Below are 25615 nucleotides of genomic sequence, written 5' to 3'. Positions count from 1 at the left end.
GTATGCTACCATGCAGGCATGTACTTAAACATTTGCTCTTGTGCTCTTACGATTCTGGTCCTCAGTGGCTGTTCGCTCAAGGAACACAGTTAAAACATTGGTATTAAGTTCCCAGCATTGCCAAGCTCAAGTTTCAAAAACCCAAATTGTGAATCCCCAGATTCGGAATCTTTGGGAAAGAATACTTGCTACGTGGCCTATTTTTTTTTTTCCAGTGTGTTGGAAATCTTTTCAAGTTCTTCCCCCTTTGCTGGAAAGCAGTTGATAATGCTCCCTTTTTAACAAGATTTTTGTTCACAAGATTTTTTTTTCTCCAAGAAATTAATGCTTCTGTGAAAATCAAAATGCTCTGGAAAGAAAAGTTTTAGTTTCAAATAAGTTACATTACTGTCAATTTGCAAGAAAAATCTATTAATAAGATCTAGAAATGAAGCTTTGAAATTTTCAGAATGTTTTTCCTTCTGGAATGGCATTAAAAATATTTTTACATTATTCTTTCTTTAACAGGACTTTTGAACAGAAACAAAACATTACAGCTGACCTGAAATCAGATGTTTTTCCAAACTGCATTTGTGAGAACTAATTTCATCCCATATGGGGGAAAAAATATGGAATATGAAACATCATATTTAATTTTCAACCTGCCTTCATATAGGAGAAACTCTCATACTTCACAACGTACAAAATCAGATATTAAATTGTTACAGTCTTCCAACTTGAGTTCTGAAACAGTTATTAGATCTGCCAAAGATAAAAGCTTAAATCAATAAGAACGTAAAAAAGTAATCTCAGATGTTGAGAGTTAATTCTCTGTCTGAATCAGGTTTAATGCCTCCCCAAAACAGATAGTCTACAATAAGAAGAGTGTAAAAAGGGGTACAGTCCCTAGTGAGGGCTTTGCCTTGTGCATTCTTCACTGGCCTGGCTGGCTCCTTATGTCACTCACTTGTCCAAATATCTCTAATTTACTTATGAGATTCTCTTCCCTTCTTCCTCATTTGAATGCTTCTGATTTTCCTGAGCTGTTAAATACAACACACAGCACTGCCAGACAGCAATGTTTGGTGGGCAAAAGCCAGACCTGAGGACAGCAGCTGTTTAGATGATGACTTTTGATGGCTCCTCTTTCACCTCCCAGCAGCACCGTTACCAACACATTGTTGGCTTTACTTTCTTACAGAAGTCCTTCAAATCTCACGTGTGTCTGTGACCCCGACTTCCATCTCAAGGAAGAAAGAAAAAATGAAACAAAAACTTCTCGCTAAGATCAACATTCACAGTCACCGAAGAGGCCACTGCTCCAGTTCTGCCAGTAGTTCACCCCATTAGACCTCACAACTTATCTGCAAACTTCTCCTTTTTGGGGTTCTTTTTTTTTTTTTTTGAAGACCAACATGCATGCTAGTTAAGATAAAATTTGTGTGTACAGCCAAAAGACTGGAGTAAAATATTCACTTTTCCCCAAATTAATTCTGATCCTGGAAGCAATGAATATTTCTGTAACAAATGTGCATGTATTTTTATTTTAATAAAAAACACAATAAATCTTTCCAATGCTAGAACTTTTTTCTTTTTTTTTTTTTTTTTGACATTGCAGACAGCAGTCTCTGTAGCACTCTGCGAAGAACTCTGAGTGCTGTAGTGGTTTCGGGCTATCTTCGCAATCCTGTTCTAATTTAATAAGATTAATGACAGAAAATTAGTCAAGACAAGCGTTTGCCTGTTTCGTTTACCCTGCTGTAGTTCAAATTATAGGCGGGAAGTGTTTCCCCCAAGTACTACTTAATTAGTAATAAGTAGCAGGGAAAGTAAAAGAAAAAAAAAGTGTAATCCTTACAGGGGGAAAATATTTGTAGCTCTGAGGCTTTCCTGTTAGTACAAAGGGCTGGATTTGAATGATTCAGAGGATTATATAAATATAATTTCAAATTTCTCCCTCGAAAAAGAAGTGTTAGAGGGTAAAAACGTACAGTGTACAGAAACCTCTGTGTACATTTCACAGTCAATTTCAGAGGGGAATCAGTCAGTCTTATTGCAGCTGTACGTTTCATTACTTACAAAAATGTAGTAAAGTTTCTCTGTCTTTCATTTTGGCAAGAAGATATAGTCCTGACATGTGCTAATGACTAGCTTTGACAGAGTATTATGTTATCTTTTTGGAAAGACTTTTTAGGCTGCCCTGGAAGTTCAGCTGTAGAAGTTAATGTGAATTGTTTGGAAGAAAAAAAAAAAAAAAAAACTTTAAAAAAATATATTTTTACTTGGTTGGTGGGGCAGTCAGGATTGCTTTTCTTCCCATTTTCTATTGCAATATCAAGATGTGACAGCTAAGATGCTGTTACATTTGCAACATTTCCTGCTAAAGCACAAAGTAGGGTTGGTAAGTCCCTGCACATGTGCCCAGTGTTTGCAGGTGTGTGATGAGCTCTGTCAATTGCTGCTTGCCCCTACATCTTTTCTGGGCATTTTCTCCATCATTCTGTTGATTTTGAAAGGTGTACTGTACTGCCATACTGGGAAGCTGTGCCATCACTTACAAAAGTGGAAAAAACTGCTGGAAATTTCCCAGACAAATTTTTGGGATTACAAAAGTTCCTAACGCTTGCAAAAAAAGCAACAACCCGAAGAGATCACATCCAAACTTTCAGGATGGGAGATAGAAGGAAAGCAGCCATTCTTGCATGAACTCATTTAGCAACTCTGGTGCAATGTCCTTAGGTGCCTCGTCATAAATTGTAAAGAAACAAATCAATGGGACTCGCCAGTGGGGTCCCACAACACTAAAGGGGAGGATTTTGCTGCCAGGTTACTCCCTGAAGAAGATATATCCAAATGGGAGGAGGTGGGAGTAGAAAGCCCTTGGGGATTTCAAGGAATGTGAAAGGTTACCAGCTGCCCAGCCAAGAAGACAGTGAGGGTAAGGAGTGTGTAAAGCATGGGCCAGGCCGACATCTACAAAAATTATGGAGGTTCTTAATGAAACTTTCCAAATCCTTAAAAATGCTCTACATCTAACACAACTTGAAAGATGACCGATGGCTGTAGGATGGTAGTAGGTCAGTTGTGACACTACTCCCATCCAAGGAGCAGGGGAAATAAACAGCCTGAAGTGTCACCTCAGCTGTACAAATATGTACAGCTATTTACACAACACCCATAAATGGCTTAAGAAGTTAATAACATATTCACAGTGAAGAAAAATTTCAAAAGAACCATGATGATTACCAGCCTAAGCCCTGTTTCTAAAGTGGTTTGGAGACTCAGGCTCCTAAAAATCCATGACACTAGATGTCATGCAAATTCCTACACAATTTTTGAAAATTATTTTTTTTTTAATTTAAAAAAATGTGAATATGCCTTTGCACACACAGAATACCTGCCCTACCTCATCAGCTGGAGTAATACTCTAAAGTTTCCCCAAGAGTGAAACTTAAGAGTGATTGATTCAGTACAAACACTGAATGCACTGATCACCACCATGAATGATACACAGTCCACCACATGAAAACATATATGAGTAAAAAAAAATTTAAAAGAGACAAAAAAAAAATGTGTATTTGGACCAACTAAATCTAAAATAAGCGTTTAGGTTCCTGTCTATAACCAAAGCTATTCATAAATACTTTCACTTGCATTTGGGTAATTGTTGTTGTTTTCTTCTGTTTTTCTCGAGAGTTTAATTTACTCTCTGAAAAATACATGTTGATTTGTAAGCCTTGGGACACCCTGAGATTTCTTTGGCTAATACCAGAGCAGGGAGCTTAATTTTGAGCTAACAGTTAAATGTATTGATGTCAAAAGAAACTGCAGTGATGAGAACATCTGCAAAAAAAGGCATTCAGCTAGACACTGACCGATACATCTTGGTTTCTAATTTTATGTAATAAAAACAAAAACAAAAACAAAAACAAACAAACAAACAAAAACAAACAAACAACAACAACAACAACAAAAACACAAACCACCACCACCAAATATTCATTCTTCCTTTTGCAAATAACACTGGATAGGGAAAAAAGTTCTTGATATCACAAGAATTCTTATTTATATGGAACAAGTGAATCTGCAACATATCAATTTCAATGCTTATTAGGAAGAATTAGATTATAAACATGAGAAGCAAAAGTATAGAAAAAGGGGAAAAAGAAGAAAGGGAAAGCATAGTAGAGCTCCTGCTCCCTCCCTTTTGCCCTGTCCTACCTCACTACTGTTAAGGCATATGGGAGAATGAGTGATCACAAAGGGACATCTCACAGTGAAGAGATGTTAAAAATATGGAGAGAAACTTATTCCCAAAATTGAGCATTTGGGCTAGAAATTCTATTTATATAGTCTCTCTTTCTCGCTATCATTTTTTTTTCTGGAAGTTGATGCCAAAAATTGAAACCAGACTAAAAACTCATTGAGGAGAAAATGTTATTACCTCCCCAGCCACCCACTGGCTGTTCAAATAATATTGTATATATCTGTGCACTTCTGCATATTTATTGAATTTGTCAAGTTTTTGTTCCCAAGTAAAACTTATTGGCCCTGTCAAAAGTTCACCAGCTGCACAAGTGACTTTGATGGCCTGAGGAACAGCCCTGGCGCTAGCGTCATGGAAGAGCCTGTGGCTTTCCTCTCCCTTTTCCAGCTGAGATCGGTATGTTGATGCATGGGGCCCAGAGAAGATACAGAAGGAGGGAAATTGAAAAAATAATAAACAATAAAAATATAAATTACGGAAAGCGCTCACCAAGCCATCCTGGTTTTATTATATGGCCTTGAGAAGGAATTCTGTATTTTCAATCAAACTATGTGGAATATGCATTGTAAACATTCTGCACCCACTGCTCAACATTTTTATGGCTTGGTAGGAGAAGAGCTAGCAGGAATGCAGGGTGAGTTGCTACATAATCCTTGTGGAATGGCTGATGGGCTGTCATGTGGAAAGAACAGGGTTGGCAGGTGTCATTTCTTGAGACCGCAGAGGATGGGAGCAGAACTGTGGGGATATCTGGGATCTGGGGGCACAAAATGCAGAATTGGGCAGAAAACCCCATTTGCAGTAGGGTAATGAAAAGCACCCTGTTACTAACATCTTTGAACAGGCATCTGCCCCCAAGATGGGAGAACAGCAAATGAAGTTTTGGAATCAAAAATGAAGATGTACCCTCCTACAACTTTCCCTTAGGTACTGGATATATTCACTGTGGCAGTCATTTATGTCCTGAAACCCTCACGCTACAGAACAGAAAGTGAGGGAAAAAAAAAAAAAGAGGAGTACAGATAAACAGTGCTCTGTAACACAGCAAATGCAAAAGGCTAGAAGTGTTCAACCTGTGGCTACTGTCTCACATTCATACTTACACAATGGTTTTCCCAATGTGCTTAAATGACTTCTCCACAAATTCACGGACGCTGTGGACCTCCCCAGTGGCTATGACAAAGTCCTCTGGCTCATCCGTTTGCAGCATCAGCCACATGGCCTGCGGGAAGACAAACAAAGTCAGATTCAGTGCATATGTAAGTGGCCTCTCTGGTACATGATATTATATTGCTGCATTTTAGATTTGGAGATAACACATACACACACACCCCTAGCTAGGGAAGTTAGCACTTTCCTAACATGGTGGCTATTAACCAGTTCAGTGCAACTTTGACAAGAGTTCAATTATTGCTTATTATGGAAAACAATGCTGTATTTGATATTCAATTTGTTTCACAGCAGGGATTTCTGCAGGGGAGACTTCAATATGTTTACTTTTGAACACTGAGACTTGGTTTAGCCCTCAAAAGCATGGATTCACTTACTTAAACACCGCATGAATTGACATAGATATGGGAAAGTAAACAGCATTTTGTAACGTTTCCATCCAGAGCACTATTGTCTGTTTGTCATAGAATGATGGCAAACACTAAATCATGAAAATATAGGTCCTTTTGGTTCTTTCTTCTGTCGTGTTTGTCTTGGCTAAATAGGGATTTTAATTATGAACACGTAATTTAAACATAACTAAGAATAGTTAACGGTGTATTTGACCAAATTTATCTTTTTTTTTTTTTTTCCCTGCTGAATATGCACTGAATATTACGTATTACAACACTGCAGCAGAAACTTTTTCTTTTGACACAAGAACACAGAAAATACTCGTAGAAAAGTGCGACACCCATTAACATTTCTCTTTCAGAGAACCATTTGGGCAGCAGTGACAAAGATCACAACAGGTTTTGAAGCACAACTTGATAGGACTACCAACATTTTTGCATTTCGGGGGGGCACGCTAACTTCCCACAGCAGTATCTTTCAGAGTCCCTTCCCACAAACACAGGGACAGATGAGCACCATTATTTAGGTGACCAGCTAAATCAACAAGAAAGCAGGAAAGCAGATGAAAATAGAGGTGCAGAAAGACACGTGTGACTTGTTTGAGGTATCACGGCAGGTACGTTTCAGTTTTATGCTGCCTAAGACACTGCTCTAGCCACTAGAATACTGCCTAGGAGCTATAGGTGGACAGAATAATTATTACTTTAGATCAATCAAAATGATGTAAACACTTCATTTCCTTTAGAAAGGAAAAGGGAATACCTGTACAGTATGATCCTCATTTAATAAATAACCAGAAAAGGAAAACAAAATAATTCAACTTTCTCTCCATATGGTAAAAAGGACTGTCATCTTCTCACAGTGTAATCCACAGCACTATTTGCATTGACCTTTTCACATCAGCCTTAAAGAAAACAACTTTAGTAGGTCCCTTGATGGTAGTGGATACTCTGCAAATCAGATTAATAAAAGCTTTGGGACAGCTCAGTTTCTCTTGGTACATACCACCTGAAATACTCAATCCCCCCACCCCCCTTCTTAATAAATCAGTGTCCAGCATAGCAAGGCAATGCGTTCTGCTTAAATGGTTCTATTTGCAAGTCATTCTTCTTCCCGGTTATTATTTTATGCATCTTCCAAAGTTTTGACAAGATTTTATTAACATGTTCCTTTTGAACCTTTTTGCTTCTTGAACGTGCATGGCAAGCTGGGTTTTGGGCAACTGCTGTGTAAGTCCTTGACATTAATTGTGCTTTAGGGATACGACCTGCTGGGCAGGACAATGGCAGCAACTTTATTTTTCCTTTCCAGGGTTGAACATCCTAGCCAATGACGCAGAAATATCCAACTGGCTGATGAAACTCCTCTTGTGGGGAGGAGATGTCTTAACTCGTATCTCTTGTATTAGCTTTCTTGGAACATTGGCATTTCCCTGCTGATTTGAGAGGTCGCGGTAAATTGCCAAAGCCTGTTTCTTCATGACTGGACAAACTTGCAGGATTCTCAGTGGTAACAACCTCACGGGAAGGTAAAATTTTAAATAAGTAATTGATAGTTCTGGTTCTCCTAACCTAATCCCTTATTTCACAGACCATTTTACATTAAGCAGCCCTGAAAATAAGAAGCCTCCTCACATGCAAAGGCACTATTTGAGTGAAAAAGGATTTCCAGGATTAGACAACCAGTCAGTCAGTCGACAATTATAGTGGTTCTCTTCCTGACTTTATTGGATATTTGCTGTACCTAATGAATCCGAGGTCTGCCCCCGTTTTTGTTGGAATTGCACACAGCACAGCTGGCAGAGATGTAATGACCAAACCTCATTTATTGGTAAAAATACCCCTGCCTCAGATGCCACGTAGGTTGACCTAATATGCTATATTAGCACAAGGATCTGCTATTCACTATGCACTTCTGTAAAGCAGTATTAATATGCCTAAGTAAAATCAGGATCAGACTTATGATATTTTTTGCCATCCTTCCACTTTTAAACACCTCAATATTGGGACTCATTGACATAATCTTAGTGCAGGCTCTTATGCTGAGACTTTCTACAATCCAGTGAGTATTTCAAATATTTCTACACTGATTTTGTCTATTAATATAAAAGTGTTGTAACGTCATCCTTCTTTACTTTAAAACATGTATTGCATTGAAGGTGACAGCTACAAAATACTAACAGAAAACAGCTTTTAACAATTGGCCCCAACAGGTTTTACATGTTTGGATGTACTGACTCCTGTCTACCATTTCAAAGAGCAAGCAATCACTGTTCTAGAAATACAACTTTAACTACAGTAAATTTCTAGAGGACCAGCTTAGCAACAGCCAAACAGTGCAGATACAGTTGCTAAAAGCAATTTTTGCTTCAACTCCTACCAGGAAAGAATGTTTAGATTAATGATTACTTGAGAATCTATTGCTGCTGGTTCTTTTATTTTTTCTGGCATTCACAATTGTTGGAACTTACAATTATCTCAATCAAATCAGGTATGAACAAAATCAACATGCTTAAAATTACAAACAATGTAAGCGATAGTTCTGTTTTGCTTTGAGGAAGGTGACCAAATGCTCTCGCTTTGAATGGGTCTGCACGAACAGCCCGTAAAAGAATGCAAAGGCAAGCCAGAGGATAGAAAATTTTTGACCACACTCCACATTCGGATCTTCATTTCCACAGGTAGAGTCTGTGGAACCAATGTGAAAACTATGCGCACGCGGTAGCTACACGCTTTCCCTACAGTAAGTGCCAGGAATGTGCTTCCCCCCCATCAGACTAATAAAGGCCCTTGACCTATCAATTCCTAGGCATTTCCTCCAAGAGTTCATATTGTACCAGACTCCAGGCTGAGAACGAGAGGAAAGGGGGGAGATACAGCTCCAGGTTTATTTGTCATTACTGAATGGCTTACTGGTTTTAACAGAGGGGAAAAGCTTTGTTTAAATTTCCACTGAAAGTAATTAATGGTTATTGACTGGTAAATGAAGAACAGGTGACACTCTGAATTAGAAGATAAATGATCTCATGTTCTAGCGTGATAATGGGTTAGTAATTGCTACAGAGCCCCAGCCTAGTGCGTCCCATCATAATGCTAGATCATGTCCAGAACACAAAGGCCTCTGTGTGAGAGGTATTCAGCCGTTCACCTCCTGATACAGCTGCGGAGTGATTTGGTCCATTTATTCTCTGATGGACTGCACGACTGAGGCAAAAGTTCACCCATTCTCACCTTCCTGTTCACATGCTGAACCACATGACCCATGACATGGCTGAACTGGGATAAAAACATTGCCCAGCTTCGGCTGGGCTATCTTTTAACCGTCATCAGGTTGTACATATTTCAGGAATTCTTGCAGTGCAATGGAGAATCATGGATTTTCCTATCCTTCTCTGTAAAGGCTGTTGTGGATGGGCTGACAGCAAGTCAAGAAATTACTCCTGCCACCCGCTCCCTAATTTTTAGCTTGATCCTGTTAACAAAACGCGAGCAAATGCTGAAAAGGAGGAGAAAAGTACTATGGAAACAATTCAGTCTTCATCTCTCTTAAAATAACACTGCTCCTTTAATGGCAAATGTAACAAAACATATTTTTCATATTTGAACTCTTTTTGGCTCTAGTCTAGTGACTCACAAAGTCTAAAGGCAATACTATGCCATTTACATTTAAAGACAGAAACCCAACTGGAGAGAGATACGTAGCAAGTCTAGCAAGCGGACACACTTTTATGATTATGTGGACTAGGATATCTATTCTGCATGCCTGAACTATAGCTTCTGCCAAAATCTTTCCTCTTTCATCTTTCCCTCTTCTGTATATAAACCCCTGCCAGCATTAAGCACCATTTTCAAGCAACGTATCCAAAACACGAACCAGTCTTTTCCCTGCCCAAATTTCTTAGCTTACACAGCATTTGCACCTGGGCTAGAAAAGGGGAAAACCCAATCTGGACTAATACAGACCCCCTATAGATACATTCTGTGCATGCCACTGCCATTATGGTTGTGATGTGTCTGCTTGTCTTGAGCATCTGGAGTATGTTGAAGCTGTGTTTCACCATTAACTTCCAGTCCAGCATCGCAGTGAGAAAACATTTATTAACTGGGCTGTCATCCATGGATAACAAAGACTCGATAGCTGAGGTTATGTTTAACTCTATTTGATACTTTTCTTTCACTGTCCACTCTAATACTGTATATTGTTAAAATGGGATCAGTAATCAGATATCTGTATTTAAGAGAAAAAACAAATATGAATCCAACTTTCTGAGGTTTTAAAGCACAACCGATGATTTCTGCTCTCGAAATAAAAGTTGAATTTTCAAGAGAATGAGTAAAGCTTTTTCTTATGTCTCATCTGATGCCAGACCCAAAACAGATATGACTGAATGTGATACACATTTGGAGACTCACAATGTGATAAATGGAAAATATTCCTGTTGGTACTATTACTATTGCCTCACACTGCTACTGAGCATTTTTTCCAAGTCCTATAATGTAAAAAAATATTTCATACGTACTTCTAAGTACTATGCAGAGAGACTTCCTGTGTATTTCACACACACACACACACACACACACACAAAATTAAACCAAATCAGTAACGTTTACTTTAGGAGACGGAACAGATAGTCGCAGCCTGATGCAGGGTGCATTGTCCGTGTGCTGCAGAGACAAAGGAGCAGCGACTGGTGAATGTCTAGCTCTACTTACTTATCACTTGCAGAGGGCATGGGTTACCTCAAGGCTGTCAACAATTAGGGAGCAATTTCTGACTAAGTCAGAAAACATTACCACCCAGAGAGACCCAAGAGTACATTATCACCATTTATAGAAATTCTCTCTTTACAGTATTCCATACTCTATTGTCTAGAAGTGGGCAGAGGAATTCAGTGGGTTGGACATGGTACTCTCTAGTGATCCCAAACCTAGCTATCCTGCTGGGGTCACCACTGAGAAGGAGAATTGAGCAGTTTGGGCCAAAGCATGATGAGCCTTTACACGGACGTGGCAGCAAGGAGAACCTTCTCCCCATATGGCAAGCACAAAGGCCTGGCATGACTGCTGTTCCTGCATGCATCATGAGGGACTACTCCCTTTGCGCCACAAAAGACAAGGCTATTTTATCACCTCCCTCGCTGCATTGTCCCAGCTCAATTGCACTGGCATGGAGCGGGGCTGCTCGGCATCTTCCGCGCTGTGCGACGTGGGGAGATGTCGTGCCCACATGCTTCCTGCCTGCCTGGATGAGAAGCAGTTCCAGATGCCATCGCCCGGCTCCTCCTGACACAACCCAGCTGACTGGCTGTGGTTTCTCACGCTGCTACAAAAATGACCACTATTGAGGACTGCGCCTTAGAGAAGTGAGACTGGGGACAGCAACTCAGGTCTCTGAACCCTAGCTGACTTCCAGTTTATCTATTTATTTACCTTTGGAGGGGCAGGGAAGGAAGAAGTGGTGCTACACTGGCTGAGTCACCCGTATCTGATTGACTTCTGCAACTGTTAAAAGCGTAGGTGTGTACTGGGTGTACCCAGTAGGCATGAGAGCGTGTTATATAAGATTATATAAAGAGATGGTGATACGTACACACAGTACACAACAGACTGCAAAGAATATCCTTACACATATTTGCTACACAATAGGGGAATGGCACGCATGGCTGAAAAACACTAACGAAGCTCAAGTGCAGCAGCAATAAAAAAAAAAAAGTGTTCTGATCAGAGTAAAGGAAAAAGCTTCTGCCTGAAAGCCAGCCCAAAACCATTGGGCATGATCCCATGCTCCCTACCGCAATGGGAGTTCAGTCTAAGTAATGACTATTGCTTTAGTACTTGTTTCTGACAATGTTATAAGGCAAGCACGGCAGGGAGACTCCTGCCAAAGAAAACCACAGGGATGTGCTGCCAGGCATGCTGATAGTCTCAAGAAGCCAGTGACAGCAGGAATATGGGAGCATGCATAATCAATGTATTCCTATGCTCCTTTTCCTGAAATACAATCCTTTTCATTCAGTTAACCAAAAAATAAAGGTGCACACCCAATAAGAACCTTACTACGCTGTTAACAGTTTGCATTTGAAAGAAGAAAGGTCAATGCCCATCATTGCAACAAGGGTGATGCTTTTCATAACCTCAGCCCTCTCCAAAAACCCACAGCAAGAGAAATACTGACCAAGAGGTGTGGGATACATGCCTCTTCCTTTTCCTGAAGAGTAATCATTCTGCTCAGGTCGCCAATAATCACAGCATCAGTGCAAGATCTGCTGCTCAGGGAACCTCCATTCATGAAAAAGCCCCTCTGAACACCATTTAAGTATCTATCAGATCACATCAGGATAAATACATTTTGATATGCTTCTTCCTTAACAGTGTAATGCTGAACATAAGGACTCCAAGGTTTGTGTACAAAGCTTTCCTTCAGTGTTGTCCTTTTTACTCATGAAGAGGAGACATTGAGTGCTTATGACATGGCAGCTGCTTCCATTCAGAAAAGAGATGTTTGGAAACCATAGACAGTTACATCACTGACTAAAAGGTATAAAATGAGAACGGACTCAAGATGAACCCATTTTCCTATAAGAGTAAAAACACCTCAACTGATCAAAAACAATGAGAAATTTACTTTAAGAATCCCAAGACAGTAAACAAACAACAGACGTCTCTTTTACTGATATATACGTTAGAAGTCTCCTAGGCTATAGTCACAGAGATAATACATTGCAACTCATTTTATAAACTTTCTCACAGACTTTTGAAGTCACAATTGATAAATTGCCCCAGAAGCCGTCTGAAGCACACTTGCTGATATAGTCAAATTATATGGTTTGGCTTTAGAAATGAACTTGTTCGGAGCTGAGCTGTGCTCCGTTCCTTGACTTTTTTCTTTCAAGTTAAAAGGGTATGGTTGATATATTTAAAGATAATAATCCAACAATTATAAAGTTACTAAAATAATAAAACACCTGATAATCTTTGTGGAGCATCTTGAATGAAAACAATATCAATGTCTTCTGAAACAAAAGCCCTCACATCTGTAGGAAATACTAGGAAATACTGTCTAACTTTTCTCTTGTAAGCAGATAGCTCAATTGTTTTACAGATCCCAGTGAGGACTCATGAAACTTTAGTAGGCAGTTTTATTAATAAAGACCAGAAGAATTATAATCCAGATAAACTTTAACGGTCGCCCTTCCCTGTTAGCACAACACAATGTTTCTCATAGGTACCTCAGGTGAGCAGTTGAACAAAAGTTCTTACTGTGTTATCAAAAACTAAATTACTGCTATTTTTTTTTCTTGTGTCACTCAGTGTCAAAATATTGTTCTTTCAATACATGGAAGCATTTGTATACAGTTTTATAGCCGATCTTTAGTTGTTAGCTGGAGGCAAAAAGAAACAGTAAAGCTGCGTGTTGGGAAACCTCACCAACAATGAAAATTAATATAGTCTTCTTTTCCTGCCAAAAAATTTTGAACAGATTTTTTAGGTCCACAATGGTTTGTTTATTCTTCAAATGGTTAAATTGAAAGTGACATGCATGACACAAAGTAATTTAAATGAAAAGATACAGAAAGGATGCATATATGCTCTGTTTCTTTCGTTTTACTTTGGGAGGATATTGTCACAATTGCTAGAAAATGGGTGCTTTAATTTCTATCTAATTAAAAAAGAAAGAAATTCAAAATTGAAGAGAGAAAAATTAGATAAATTTAAATTACAGAAAGTACATGTGAGTTTTAAGTACTCAAGTTTGCATTACCTAGACAAAACTATAGAACAAGTACACATTTCCCAGGCTCCACCTAGCAGACAATTCTCAAAGATATTTGACCCAGTTCCCCCTCCCTTTTTTCCTTCCAGAATTAATTTTCCCTGCTATTTTTATCTGAATGAAAGACAAAATACCTCTTCACAAAGGAGCAGACTCCCATTTGACAGGATTACTCACCACTAAAGTAAAGGGTTGTACCCAGGTTGCGGTGAGGGTAGAGAAGTCTTAGGGATCTGTGCCAAGGAGGACTGGTTGGGGCCACGATCCAACCACAAGAAAACAGACGAGGCTTTCAAGTCAAGCACCAGCATGTTTACTGTAGCCAAATGATCAGCCCCAAAATAATGATCACCGTGTAGATATCGATCACAGAATGCTTACAGGGCAACACTGGACTATGAAAAGACCCCCAGCCCATGCTTGTGACACCTGTTTGTCCCCTGTTGCTTTTTTGGATTGCTCAGACACTTTCAGGCATAAGCTGATGTGCTTCCTTTGGTGGAGGTCAGAGGAGCAGCACCATCTGTGGATCTGAGTGCTACTGATCTCAACACACCTGAAAATGCTGTTGATCTGTAGCATAATTCGGGCAATGACTTTCTCTCTCCCAACCTCCATTTCCTTCCCTCCCTCGCTGGCCTCTCTCCTTGAGGCTTGGAGGCCTGCAGGGATCTGCATGGTGTCTATCAGAGCAGGGCCCTGGCGTGGGTGAAACCACTTGAATTACGGTGGAGAAGTGCTTAGAGCCGCAGGGAACTGCCAGAGCATGGCCAGATAGGTTTAGAGGTAATAAATTGGTACTTCACAATGTTTACACATATTTGAGGGTATAATTGGGAGGGAAGGAGAACAAGTCTTTATGGCAGCATAAGTAACAAAGCAAAACTAGTGAGATTTAAAAAAAGGAAAAAAAAAAAAAAAAAAAGAAAGGGAGATAGAGTGAAAGAGTTAATAACAGAAATTACTAACCTGGTTTCTATTTTATAACTTACATTTCCTCCCAATTTCCAGAACTCTCATTTAATGCTTTTGAATAGTAAGGCGTTTTCTCCTCAGACCCAGTATCCTAATGATGTTACACTCCTGAATAACACTCTACAATGGTTAACTTGAAATGCTAATTTACTCATGCTGAGGAAAAAGCTTGCTATTCAGTGGGTTCTTATAAAATGAGTTGTCATTGTCTGAATAATCCATGTAAATAAAGAGGGTGCTGCCTTTAACACATCACTGAAATTTTCTACCTTCTGATTTTACTCCAGTTTTCAGTCCACCAGAGTTGGAAGTAGAAATTTTTCATATTTAAGTCATCATTAAACATGAGGCAGTGGTAAAAATATACATGCAACAGTGTTTTATTAACTATGAAAAGCACTAAATAAACCTCAAAAAGTGTCAAGATGCTAAAGTAATCTCACTCCCGATTTCGTGGAGTTTTTCTTTTTCTTTAACAGAACATTTCAGGTGACAACATTATGGAATTTGATGCTAAATTCTCCTGGTTGAATACAGAGTCAAGAGCACAACCTTGATGCCTCAGGGATATGGTAATGCAATACAGAGAGACTTCTTTTCTTTCTTTTTATTTTTACCTCATGTCACAAGTTCAGTTTTAGGCCAACAGTACCCAAGCTCGCCACCATGTGATTCAGCAGCTTATACAAAAAGTCTGGTGGTTTTAACCCAACCCCTAGGACAGAGAAAGGCGCTTTGCAGATTTGTGGCCACGGTGGTACTGTTACCGCTGCTCTCACGAGGACCAAATTGCTCACTGCAAGGGCTTGAATACTGGCACATGGTCGGTGCCATCTCAACTGGGGCATGGGAATTTCAGCTAGAAAAAGTCAATGGTAAAATGATCCCAGAAACCAAGGAATGTATTTTAGAAGTCTGGCTGTGCAGCGCAGATGTGGAAAGACAACAGGAAGTTTTTATTCGAGCATGCTCAAAATACATTCGCAGGGCACTTCGCATTGACCTTCCCTTGGCTTATTCTGGTCATTCTAATTCCACCATTAGCAGTAATTGCTGCTTCTGCAGCGGCTGTTAATCACACCGAATCCTAAGTCAGGCAGCGGAAAGGGTCTGTGTTAAAACTGGAGATATGGCTGCTCTCCGCGGGCCAGTGTCAAAATGGAATAGAAAATTTTATTCAGTTTGTTCCCAGCAATAAATACAGTCCTGGCATCCTGGATAAATCCTCCACATAACAGCATGTGTTCTTTCATGCACCCTGGGAGCGATTCTATTTAAAGCCATGGAATTGTGGGTGTGAGACTGTAAGCACATCCACTTACCCAAAACAAAATTAAAACCTGTCTTATATGAGAGTCAGGAGAGCTGTTACTAAAAATGCAAACCATATGAAGTTTTAAGTATACTTATGTTTTTTATCTGTCTCTGTGTAGCATATACAATTGACTTTCACTGCCTGAGATGAAGTGCTGACAAGTGTTTTACCATATTATTACAGAATACCCCAGTAGCATTATCCCACTTCAGCTTTTGCTTGCAATAAATCTCTGCTAGAGGCACGTCAGAAGTCATCACTCATATCGCATCCAGACAGAGTAAGGGCCCTCCCTCCTCAATGGATGTGAAGGAGACTCCTCGCTAGGTATGCTGCCGTTAAGGCTGGAATAACCTCCGCAGGCCAGACACCAGAAACAACATTCCCACAAGCATTACTTGGCAAGGGCCAGAAGTCTGTTCTTGGGCAAATAACAGTGGCACATGCATGAATCATTACAGAACGCAACAGATTTATCACCACAACGACATTATCATCCGTTATGTGCCTGTTTCCATGGGCAAGTCTCCCTTTGCTTTTTTTTTTTTTCTTTTTTTTTTTTTTTTTTTTCTCTCTTCTCAGAGATTTATAACATAACTGTTGAAACATATTTCAGGCTGGAGCGGAAAATGAACACTATTTTCTACTCCGAATATATATACGTATTTAATAGCTGCACCACAAGCTATATTCTAAGTGTACGGGTCCAGCCTGTTAGTTCAAGTTTGGTCAAAGCAAATGATGAGCAAGACACCATCTCTAGTGACAACCTAACCTCAGCAGTGACAATGACTAGTTCTTATGGCTCCGACTAAAGTATTTAATCTCACCTCCTAAATTTTGCTGCCTGTGAGGTTAGTGTGATGATATTTCTGTGACCAGAGTGCTGTAAGTCAGTTGAAGGTAGCACAGGAATTTTACAAGGAACTGCATTATTTGTTATAGAATTAGATGCCTATATCCACAGTTCATAATAAACAAAACAAAACAACAACAACTTTTTATTTTTTCCTTCTAAAGGTTGGAATCCAAACATCCTTTCATAATACTGGCTAGCTCTGGACTAATTAGAAACTGAAAAAAAGGAGCAAGGAAACCTAAGGATGAGAAAGCATGGAAATGATTATTAGATTACACATTCCAAAACTCAATGAAATAGCCATTTCTTGAGATACTGCACATTTCCATTGTGATGCAAGAGATAAGTGAGATAACTACTCAGGAGATCAAGATACTAATAAGCAAGTTACAGTGGTTTATTGTCTTTTTCTCTCTTGCCTAACCTTCAGCAAATTTAACATTTTTTTTTTTCCCTTTTGCCCAATAATTGATGGAATCCTGAAAATAAACTCTTTGAATCTTTTCCCATAGAAATGAGCTTCGTCCTGCCAACCGTGTCCGTTTCTGACTTCACATGAGAATCATTTAATGGATTTCTACAGCCTGACTGTAGATGCAGAAGAGGAAAAAATGGGGCCCACAGTACATAGCAACGTAAGGAGCTCTCTGACATCACAGTACTTTCAGGATCAGGCCCAAGTGGTGGCTGTAAACCCAGGCACAAAATGAACCGTTGCATCAAATGGTGAAGCAATTACTAAACTTCTTATTAAACCTCGTCACTTAGCATTCCTCCCCTTTCCAGCACAAAGAAAAAGACAGAAGAACTTGAAGAGACGGGGAGAGAAGGAAATAAAACCATCTAGCTGCACATCCCATGGGCACATCTAAAGCCCAGGACCGCCGCAGTTGGACCTCCCTCAAACCCTGCTCTTTCGAGCTGCCACCTCTCCTCAGTCCCCACGCTGACCCCCTGAATCAAGCCAGATGGGACTGGCGGAGACATGTCAAGGAAGTGCTGAAAAGGTGACTTGGGTCTCTGGCAGCTAGTCTGGAGCTCGTTTCTATGCGAAATCTCTGGGGGCTGCTGCTTTGCAATTTCTCAGGAATGTTTAATTCTCCTCATCCCTTTACTGAGTCTCTCTGGAGAGGTCACAGAGGCCTGTGACATCCCTGGAGGGCACTGCCTAACTAAATTAGCATGAGATAACTTTGGACTCTCTTCCAAACAAGAAAATACAAGGGAGAGAATTTCATTAAAAGCAGAAGACTAGGTGATCCAAGTTAATCCCAGCCCAGAGCTGCTGCAGAAATGCTCTCTGTTTATATTTTGACTTTACTCTCTGTTACAGAGTTCACCGACTATAATGGAAGCTGTGTTAAGTGCACAACTTGACCTCAGTTGACCAAATCTTAGTTTCATACTAAAGACAAAAAGTGGGTTTGGCGGCTCTAAAAGGTTTGATTAGTAGCTGTTTTGCCTGTTGATGTGTTACTACGTAGGGCACTAAGTAAATGGTAAAAGATAAACACTGATGTACTTCAGTCTGTATGCGCGTTTTTTTAATCAGGAAACATGAACTCTAGCATGCAACAGAATTATAATTCATACATATACGCATATAGGTTTAGTACTTATTAGCAAAGCAAACACTACCCAGTTCCAGACTTGCATTTTTTCAGACTTCTGTACACAAAGTTTTGTTTAGGTTCCCTCAGAGGAGGAAGGAAAAAAGCTACCTCAGGACATAGAAAGAAAAAGAAGATTTAGAGTGAGAGTGAGCACTGACATCTGCATACCCTTTTGCCATAGCATGTTTCCAAGGCAACCCAAGGGCAGGGTAGGACACAAAGGTAGCTCAACAGCCAGCAATATCCCACCTCATCTTCCACCAGTGATAGACTTGTAGCAAATACCACAGCAAATACCTCTGAAACAAGGGTTTGGTGCTTTGTATACAAACAGGATGTGGAGTGAATGAGAACGTTTTTGTTCAGGCTGAGGTTATAACAGCTGACTCTGGGGAAACAGAAGATGAAATAAAAATGCACAGAGAAAACTTGTTGCCTGAGCCAGATCTTTTGGAAAAGCTGGGTTGGTGAGACTCAGAAATTCACACTTCAAAGTATTATTAAATGTATTATAAACTGAGACCACCTAACAGTGCAATATTAATGAAAACCATATTATTCATATAAACCTGAACTTAAAAAGTGAAATTGTACTTTATTAAATGCTGTTTATAAGTCAATACAGCATAACAGCATGTTTTGGATATTTTGGGACAAATACTTCTGCCTCTGAGAAGGCAAGAAGAAAAGGCACAAAAGTTCATGCAGTTCATGTTAAGGACAACCCAATGTGCTCTCCCTTCAGGAAGGAAATATTAGCATGGCCTCTAAGCAACACTCTGAGGGCAACAGTCTGTTGGGAAACATGATTTCAAGTCAACAGATCTTGGGGCACCAACAGGCTCTCCTAGATTTCTTACTCTTGTCATAATTGTCTCCTTTCAAAGAACCTCTGCTGCTTTGTGGAGGAGAGTTTGTACATGCACAGTCAAAAAATCAACACAATCTTCTCCACTGAGCTTTTCCAGAAGAGCTGGGTATCTGTGCTGTAGGTACGTTTTCTAGTCTTCCTCAGAAAGAAGATTAGGTAGACCAAAGGAGGGAGTTATTTCTGCATGGGACCAAGACTGGAGAAAATGCATGAAAATCAGCTCTTCCTTCCTCAGCGAATACTCCTTACCCCTCCCTAAAGCCTATTTTGTCACTGAAATCATACCCTGAAATCAGGCATGTGGGCCCAAATCCTAGCCCCCTGGAGTCACTCAAATCTTTGCCATAGACTTCTGCGAGGATGGAATTTCATTCCTAGTGCAGGAACCTGTCACGGCCAAAGGGGAAAAAAAGGGTGTTTTCCATACAGGCTCTGCTTTTCTACTTTTATGCCCCTCGGGAAACTAGTGCAATTAGATCCCTATTATTATATACTGGAAGGGCACATTTGGCACTGCATGTGAGTTTATGTACTTTAAAAAGTTTATGTACTTAAAAAAAAAAAAGAGAAGGAAATTTTAAATATAAGTTACTTTCTTTCAAACACCAGACTTTATATATAAACAGTTCAGAGCTGCTATAGTCTGGTAAGTGAATAATTAGGAAAAAACATGCATGTGAACTATATGATAAGCTGGCAGACGAACATGGCTAAATAAGATTCTTGCCTCTCTTTAATGCCAAAACAAGAAACAATAATTCATATTTGTGTCCAAAAAATAATCAAGCTAACTTCAAATATTTGAATGAGAACCACAAGGAGGAAGACCTACATTTTCAGCTAAAGACTTGTCTTTATTGCAGGGCTTCCTGGAAAGGTGCAAATAGGAAAATTAATTCAAATAAACTAAAGGTGTGATCTCAACAACTCTACTTGTAACGGCATTAAACTCACGCATCCTTTGTCAGAATAAGAGTCCTACCTTTTACCTACCTAAATTCAGTACACTTCAGTCTTGAATACAAGCCCGCATTCATGTTTAATGTAACTGAACTGATTACAATTTAGTTCAGGCTGATTTTCCTGGACCCATGGACAGACACAGTGTAGTAGGCTGATGTGAAAAACAATACAATGCCCATGGTGAATAACAGTCAGGTATTACAATCAGCACTGAATTTTCTTTCTTTTGTTTTATTCTAAGGGAAGTTCACCTTTTTTTCTGCTTCATGAAAAAACTAGCTTCTCCTCCCTGAATCTTAACTGGATACAATAATCTTTATCATCCTAAATGATGAACAACAGTATTTTGAAGTATTTACCAAATGATCTGTTTTGTCTCCTGAGAAAGCAGAAAGTCAGTGGTGAAGAAATTCCTTGAATTTTCAAATACAGCATGAAAGGACACATATGACACTATGTATCCATCCTCATATATCATTACATATCCGGATATGTCAATTAGTCCTTAATAAGCTTTCAGATATTTCTGGGTAAAGGTACAACATAAACTTGAATTGTTTTCACAATACCCAAGCTTTTATATGCCTTACCAGAACAAACCCACATAGTGAGAAAGGATTTTGTTGCAGGACAAGAAAGGAAGATGCCTTTTTTCCAGCTCCCCCAGCAATTCAATGCCTGGAGGAGCAACAGGAAAGAAAGCATGGTGACCTCTCTGAACTTATGGAAGCAGCTGCCAGCTCAGCAGAAGAATTGCTTATGGACTGTAGTACCTACTGCTGGAAGAAGCCCTTAAGCCAGTTCTCTCTCTCTCTGTCTCTCTCTTTTTACACCCTCTACCCCCAAACCATACAAATCGAGGAGGAAGAGTCGACTTTCAGAAACCTCAGGAGTCAGCTTGTTATTAGAATGGATAGAAAAGTTGCCAAGTTAAAGTTTCCAGTTGTCCACACAAAATCAAAACAACATAATTGCTGTATTGAGCAAGTAAGATATAACTCTGTTTAAGATATGATTTATGTATTGCTTCAACCTTATGAAACACTTTGTTTTTTGGCATATTAACATTCTTGCTCTTTGAATTTAAACTTATAAAAAATATTTAACCTTCTAAAAAAATTAAACTTGGCAGATGTGGAACAAACCTATGTCTCATGCATAGAGAAAAATATCACACAGAAGGAAAATGCTGACTTTCCTAGTACTAGTTCTAAAGGTAGCTCTGAAACTCTTCTAACCAATTATCAGAATGGAGTTCAGCAAAAGCTTATTCCCTCTACTTTGGAGAAAAAAAGTCATTAAAAGAATAGGAAGCAAATTAACCAGACATCCAAGAGGAATTTTTATTTTTTAAGATTAAAGATGTGAGAACATCAGGGACATGAGAACACAGCTGACAACCTGATCCTGAATGGATTACACACACATTTAAATTTAGGGGTCTCATGCAGATATATGTGGGTGAAATAGATGTGCTTGTTTTACCAACACCACATGGAGACACCACATGGCACCGAATCATGACAGCTGGTCAGTTAGGTTTTTTTGGTTTGTCTATTGTAAAGTCAGTGTAAAAAGTATCATGTAAAAACCCTGTTGGAGAGCTGTAGTGAAAGCATTTTATCTTGTACTTGTGATGGGTTAAGAGCACACAGAGAATCAGTTATTCTGGCTCAGCTGCACATGGCAGTTTGCTAAGCCACAATAACTTGCATGTGTAACTCACCACTAAGAGTGCCTGTTCTTCTGCCTCTTTTTTTTTTTTTTTTTTTTTTTTAACCCCATCCAAAACGTCTAGTAGAGTCAAGCACAGGCCTTGGGTTTGCAAATACTTTGAAACGCAGGGTGTATACCAAATGGGATTACTGGTGAACTGAAGTGCTCTGGCCAGAGGCAAGGCCAGGAGCTTCTGCAAAATCAGACCCTTAATGAGGAAGTTCAGGCTCTGCAGCTAAATAAGAGAGCTGATATGGGGCTCAAAGCAAAAGGCAAAAGAAGAGGGAGGGGGAGGAGAACAGGAGAACGTTTTCTGGCATCTGACCCAGCTTTAAAACTGTGCTTCATTTTCTTAAACAAAAACAAAACACTCCTCCCAACTTTGGGAAATCCCTAGAAAAACAACAGAAAACATTGTTTCAGAACGCAATTACGGTCGCTAAAATGACACATCATTTATGAATGGAATCACTTAGAAGCGAGTAAGCTAATTCTTAAGGTCATTGGCAACCATGCATCAGACCTAAATTTGCTCTTTCATTGGCACTGTTACATTGGCAATTCAATTACTTAAGATTTGCACTACTGTAACAGAAAGCAGAGTCAAGTCCGTTGTCTGCATCAGTGACAAAGAAATACAGATACCCTAACTGTGTAAAAGTCTTGATAAAAAACACAGAACGAACAACTTATTCAGTAAATTAAAATATGGACTAAATGGAAAATTCTTAGTATTAGTAGGGGTAGTAGTAATAATAGCAATAATAATAATCATGTAGCCCTACATTACAGGCATGCATTGTACATCTTCAAAAGGAAGCCTGTGTTTAACAATTGTACGACTCAAGAATTTTATAGTAATCTTGTTAAATGATATATATGGAAAACATAGAGCTCAACAACTGAAAATGTATTATGGAAAACTCCTGTTGTTAATCAGTAAATTTACAAAGGTTAATCTGTCCTGTTTAGGGACATCCCAATAGCACTAATGTGGAAATCAAAATAGTAGCTGCTAGAAATAAACCAGCTCACAAGTCACACTTAAGACTGTATGTTGTAATCAAAAACTCATTCTGTAAGGTAAAAGTAATCTATTGGTTTATTATCCAGGTCAGATTTAACACTTTCCATGCCATTTGAGCACGACAATTTTGAAAGCAAGAGGATAAATAACTTCAAACCATGAACTTCCCTGAGTCACCTCTACTGTTCAGTCAACCAAGTCTGCAACAGAAAACTTTTCCTCTCCTTTTACATATTAGGTGTAAAACAGACACATCTCACTAGACTTTCAGTCGTGTTTACTTCTGGAACAAAGCTTACGCACTTTACCTGCACATGTTTGTGTGTACAATTACTCCTGCTTACATACAGGCCCATTTCAATCAAAACTTGAGAGAGACATAACAGCAAAAATATGAAACGACTACAAGTCTTGTTGAAATAGAATCAGAGAAACATTAAAGTTGGAAAAGACCCTGAGCTGATTTTGACCAACAGTTCCCCAATCACCGATGTCATCCACTAAACCACGTCCCTAAGCACCACGTCCAACCTTTCCTTGAACACCCCCAGGGACGGTGACTTCACCACTTCCCTGAGCAACCCGTTCCAAAGCCTGACTGCTCTCTCTGAGAAGAAATGTCTCTTAATTTCCAACCTGAACCTCCCCTGGCACAACTTGAGCCCATTCCCTGTTGTCCTCTCACTAGTTTTCTGCAAGAAGAGGCCAACCCCCAGCTCCACACAACCTCCTTTCGGGTAGTTGTAGGAGGTGTCACGGGGAGAGATCAGACCACTGAGGGAAAGGCCAAGCCTGAAGGTTCACCAGGTACCAGAGGATGAACCCAGGAACAGTGCTCCAAATGCATGGAATATTACAAACGCTCATAGCTCACGGGAAACCTCACGTGGGGTTTGCAGCTCATTAGATACCAGAGACCCAACCATGTGCTCTAGAGCAAATGGCTTGCTTGTCTTCAAAAAAAGTGAAGTTTGGACTTGCCAGCTTTAGTGAGAAATTTATTACATATGAACATAGTCTGTATTTTTGTTTCATTTTAAACGCTGTTGGCCTGTGTAACAACTAACACATAATCATTACAAAGAGACAGGCAGAGGTTTGCTCAATGTACCTGAGCAGCAGTTTGAGGCTTTGTGAGAGTTTCCCGACAGCTGCTCCCATCCTACCAAGGCCAGTGCAGGGGATGCTGGCAAGGAAACCCTTTGGCCCTTCCAGTCAGCTGGATAAAGCTGTTCTGGTGTCCCAAAGAGAATGGTCTGGCAGCTAGGCCGGAGGGCCACAACAACAGCAAATTGCTTCCTGCCAGGAGCAAGGGTTAAACTGGGAAACATGCTGCTGGTTTAGCACTGCAGTTCATGCCCAGGTCTGCTGTCTGCTGACAGCATCCCTTTGCTCATCCTAATTCAAGGCAGAACTGGACATCAACGGTGTAGCCCCAAATACAACATGAAGGGGGCACCCAGTTCAGTGCTTTTCTAAGTACGCTGACACATAGAAGTTAGTTTGATCAAGGACATGGGAACAGGTAAGCAATACAATGTAGACGGTTCAAACTATTTTTCCTTTCCTAGCACTCTCCAACAAAATGGGTTCAGAGAGCCTATTTCCCTTGTACCCCATCCCCACCTCACCCCAGATGAACAGAAAGCCCTCAGTGACAAGACAGTCCTACAGCTTGCACTTGTGGCTCTGACCATGACTACTCTGCTGGACAACAGGAGCCTACAACATTCTTCAACCACGAGGAGAGAATAAATATCTGCCAAAGTCCCAGATAAGCTGTCATCAAGGCACTTGCCTTGGATCAGCCCTGATCTCACCAGCAGGCATAGCTACTGAACTGGAACATAAATTCTTTGTATGTGTGCTAAGGCATTTCATCTCTTAATTGAAGTAACAAATGTCCGTATCTGCAAGTCTCTAAATGGACCCCTTCTTTCCTGGTGCGATCCCAACGTAGCCCTTTCTAAACATGTCTTCAGTCATAGTTCTGATCTGGGAATGCCACTGAGGAAGAGGAAGGATGCAGCGCAGCACAAACACTTGCTAATCCGCCCAGATTCCCGTGGGCTATTGAGCAGGCGGTTAGACACAAAGAAACATCTGATATTATGTCCAGTCCTCATGGCAACATACAGCTGGTAGATCTTTTGTTTTATATCAGTTTGTGGTATCTACCAAAATCCCTTTGATTTTTTTTTTACAATTAGACACTATATAATACCATACATCAACACTGTGAACATAAAGCATTTATAGCTGTTTGGAGCAGTAAGTTATATTGGTCCTATGAAAATCATTATGCCATCATCCCTACATAACAATTTCACAAATAGGATCAGAAGTATTTTTCTTCAGATGTTGTCTGTGTGCATTCAGTTTACAACTCCATGCCAGTAAAAGTATACAGATGTTCTTGCCTCTTGGTAAATACTATGTAAATTTGTTCTTATGATTACAGCACTTGCTGAAATGAGCATAATAATTAGGAGGCAATCCTCGCTTTATGAATTTTCCATAGTAGGTTTGATGCTCCAAGATAAATCTCCAGCTCATCAAAGTAGCTGTGCATGTGCTTATTTTTCAACATATCTTACTCCACCACAATTAAGCAAAAGACTTAAGTACATGCTTGTTGCTTGGAGGGGTTTAAATCTGTTGATTTTATTAAGATTTACATCCAGACTGAAGTTC

The 25615-nt window shown here is 39.7% G+C and overlaps 1 protein-coding gene across 1 annotated transcript in view; it reads right to left on the bottom strand.

Annotated features, from left to right (window-relative positions):
* Window positions 1-25615, bottom strand: part of GMDS (GDP-mannose 4,6-dehydratase) — a 403988-nt gene that overhangs the window by 75286 nt on the left and 303087 nt on the right. The window contains exon 8 of the mRNA XM_084282724.1: window positions 5350-5468. Coding sequence (XP_084138850.1) covers window positions 5350-5468 — 119 coding nt within the window. The remainder of the gene's footprint in view (window positions 1-5349; window positions 5469-25615) is intronic.

The sequence above is a fragment of the Netta rufina genome (assembly GCF_964035555.1).
Source record: "Netta rufina genome assembly, chromosome: 2".
NCBI lineage: Eukaryota > Metazoa > Chordata > Aves > Anseriformes > Anatidae > Netta > Netta rufina.
Note: the sequence above shows the minus strand (reverse complement) of the source record. Positions and strands in the feature narration are given on the sequence as shown.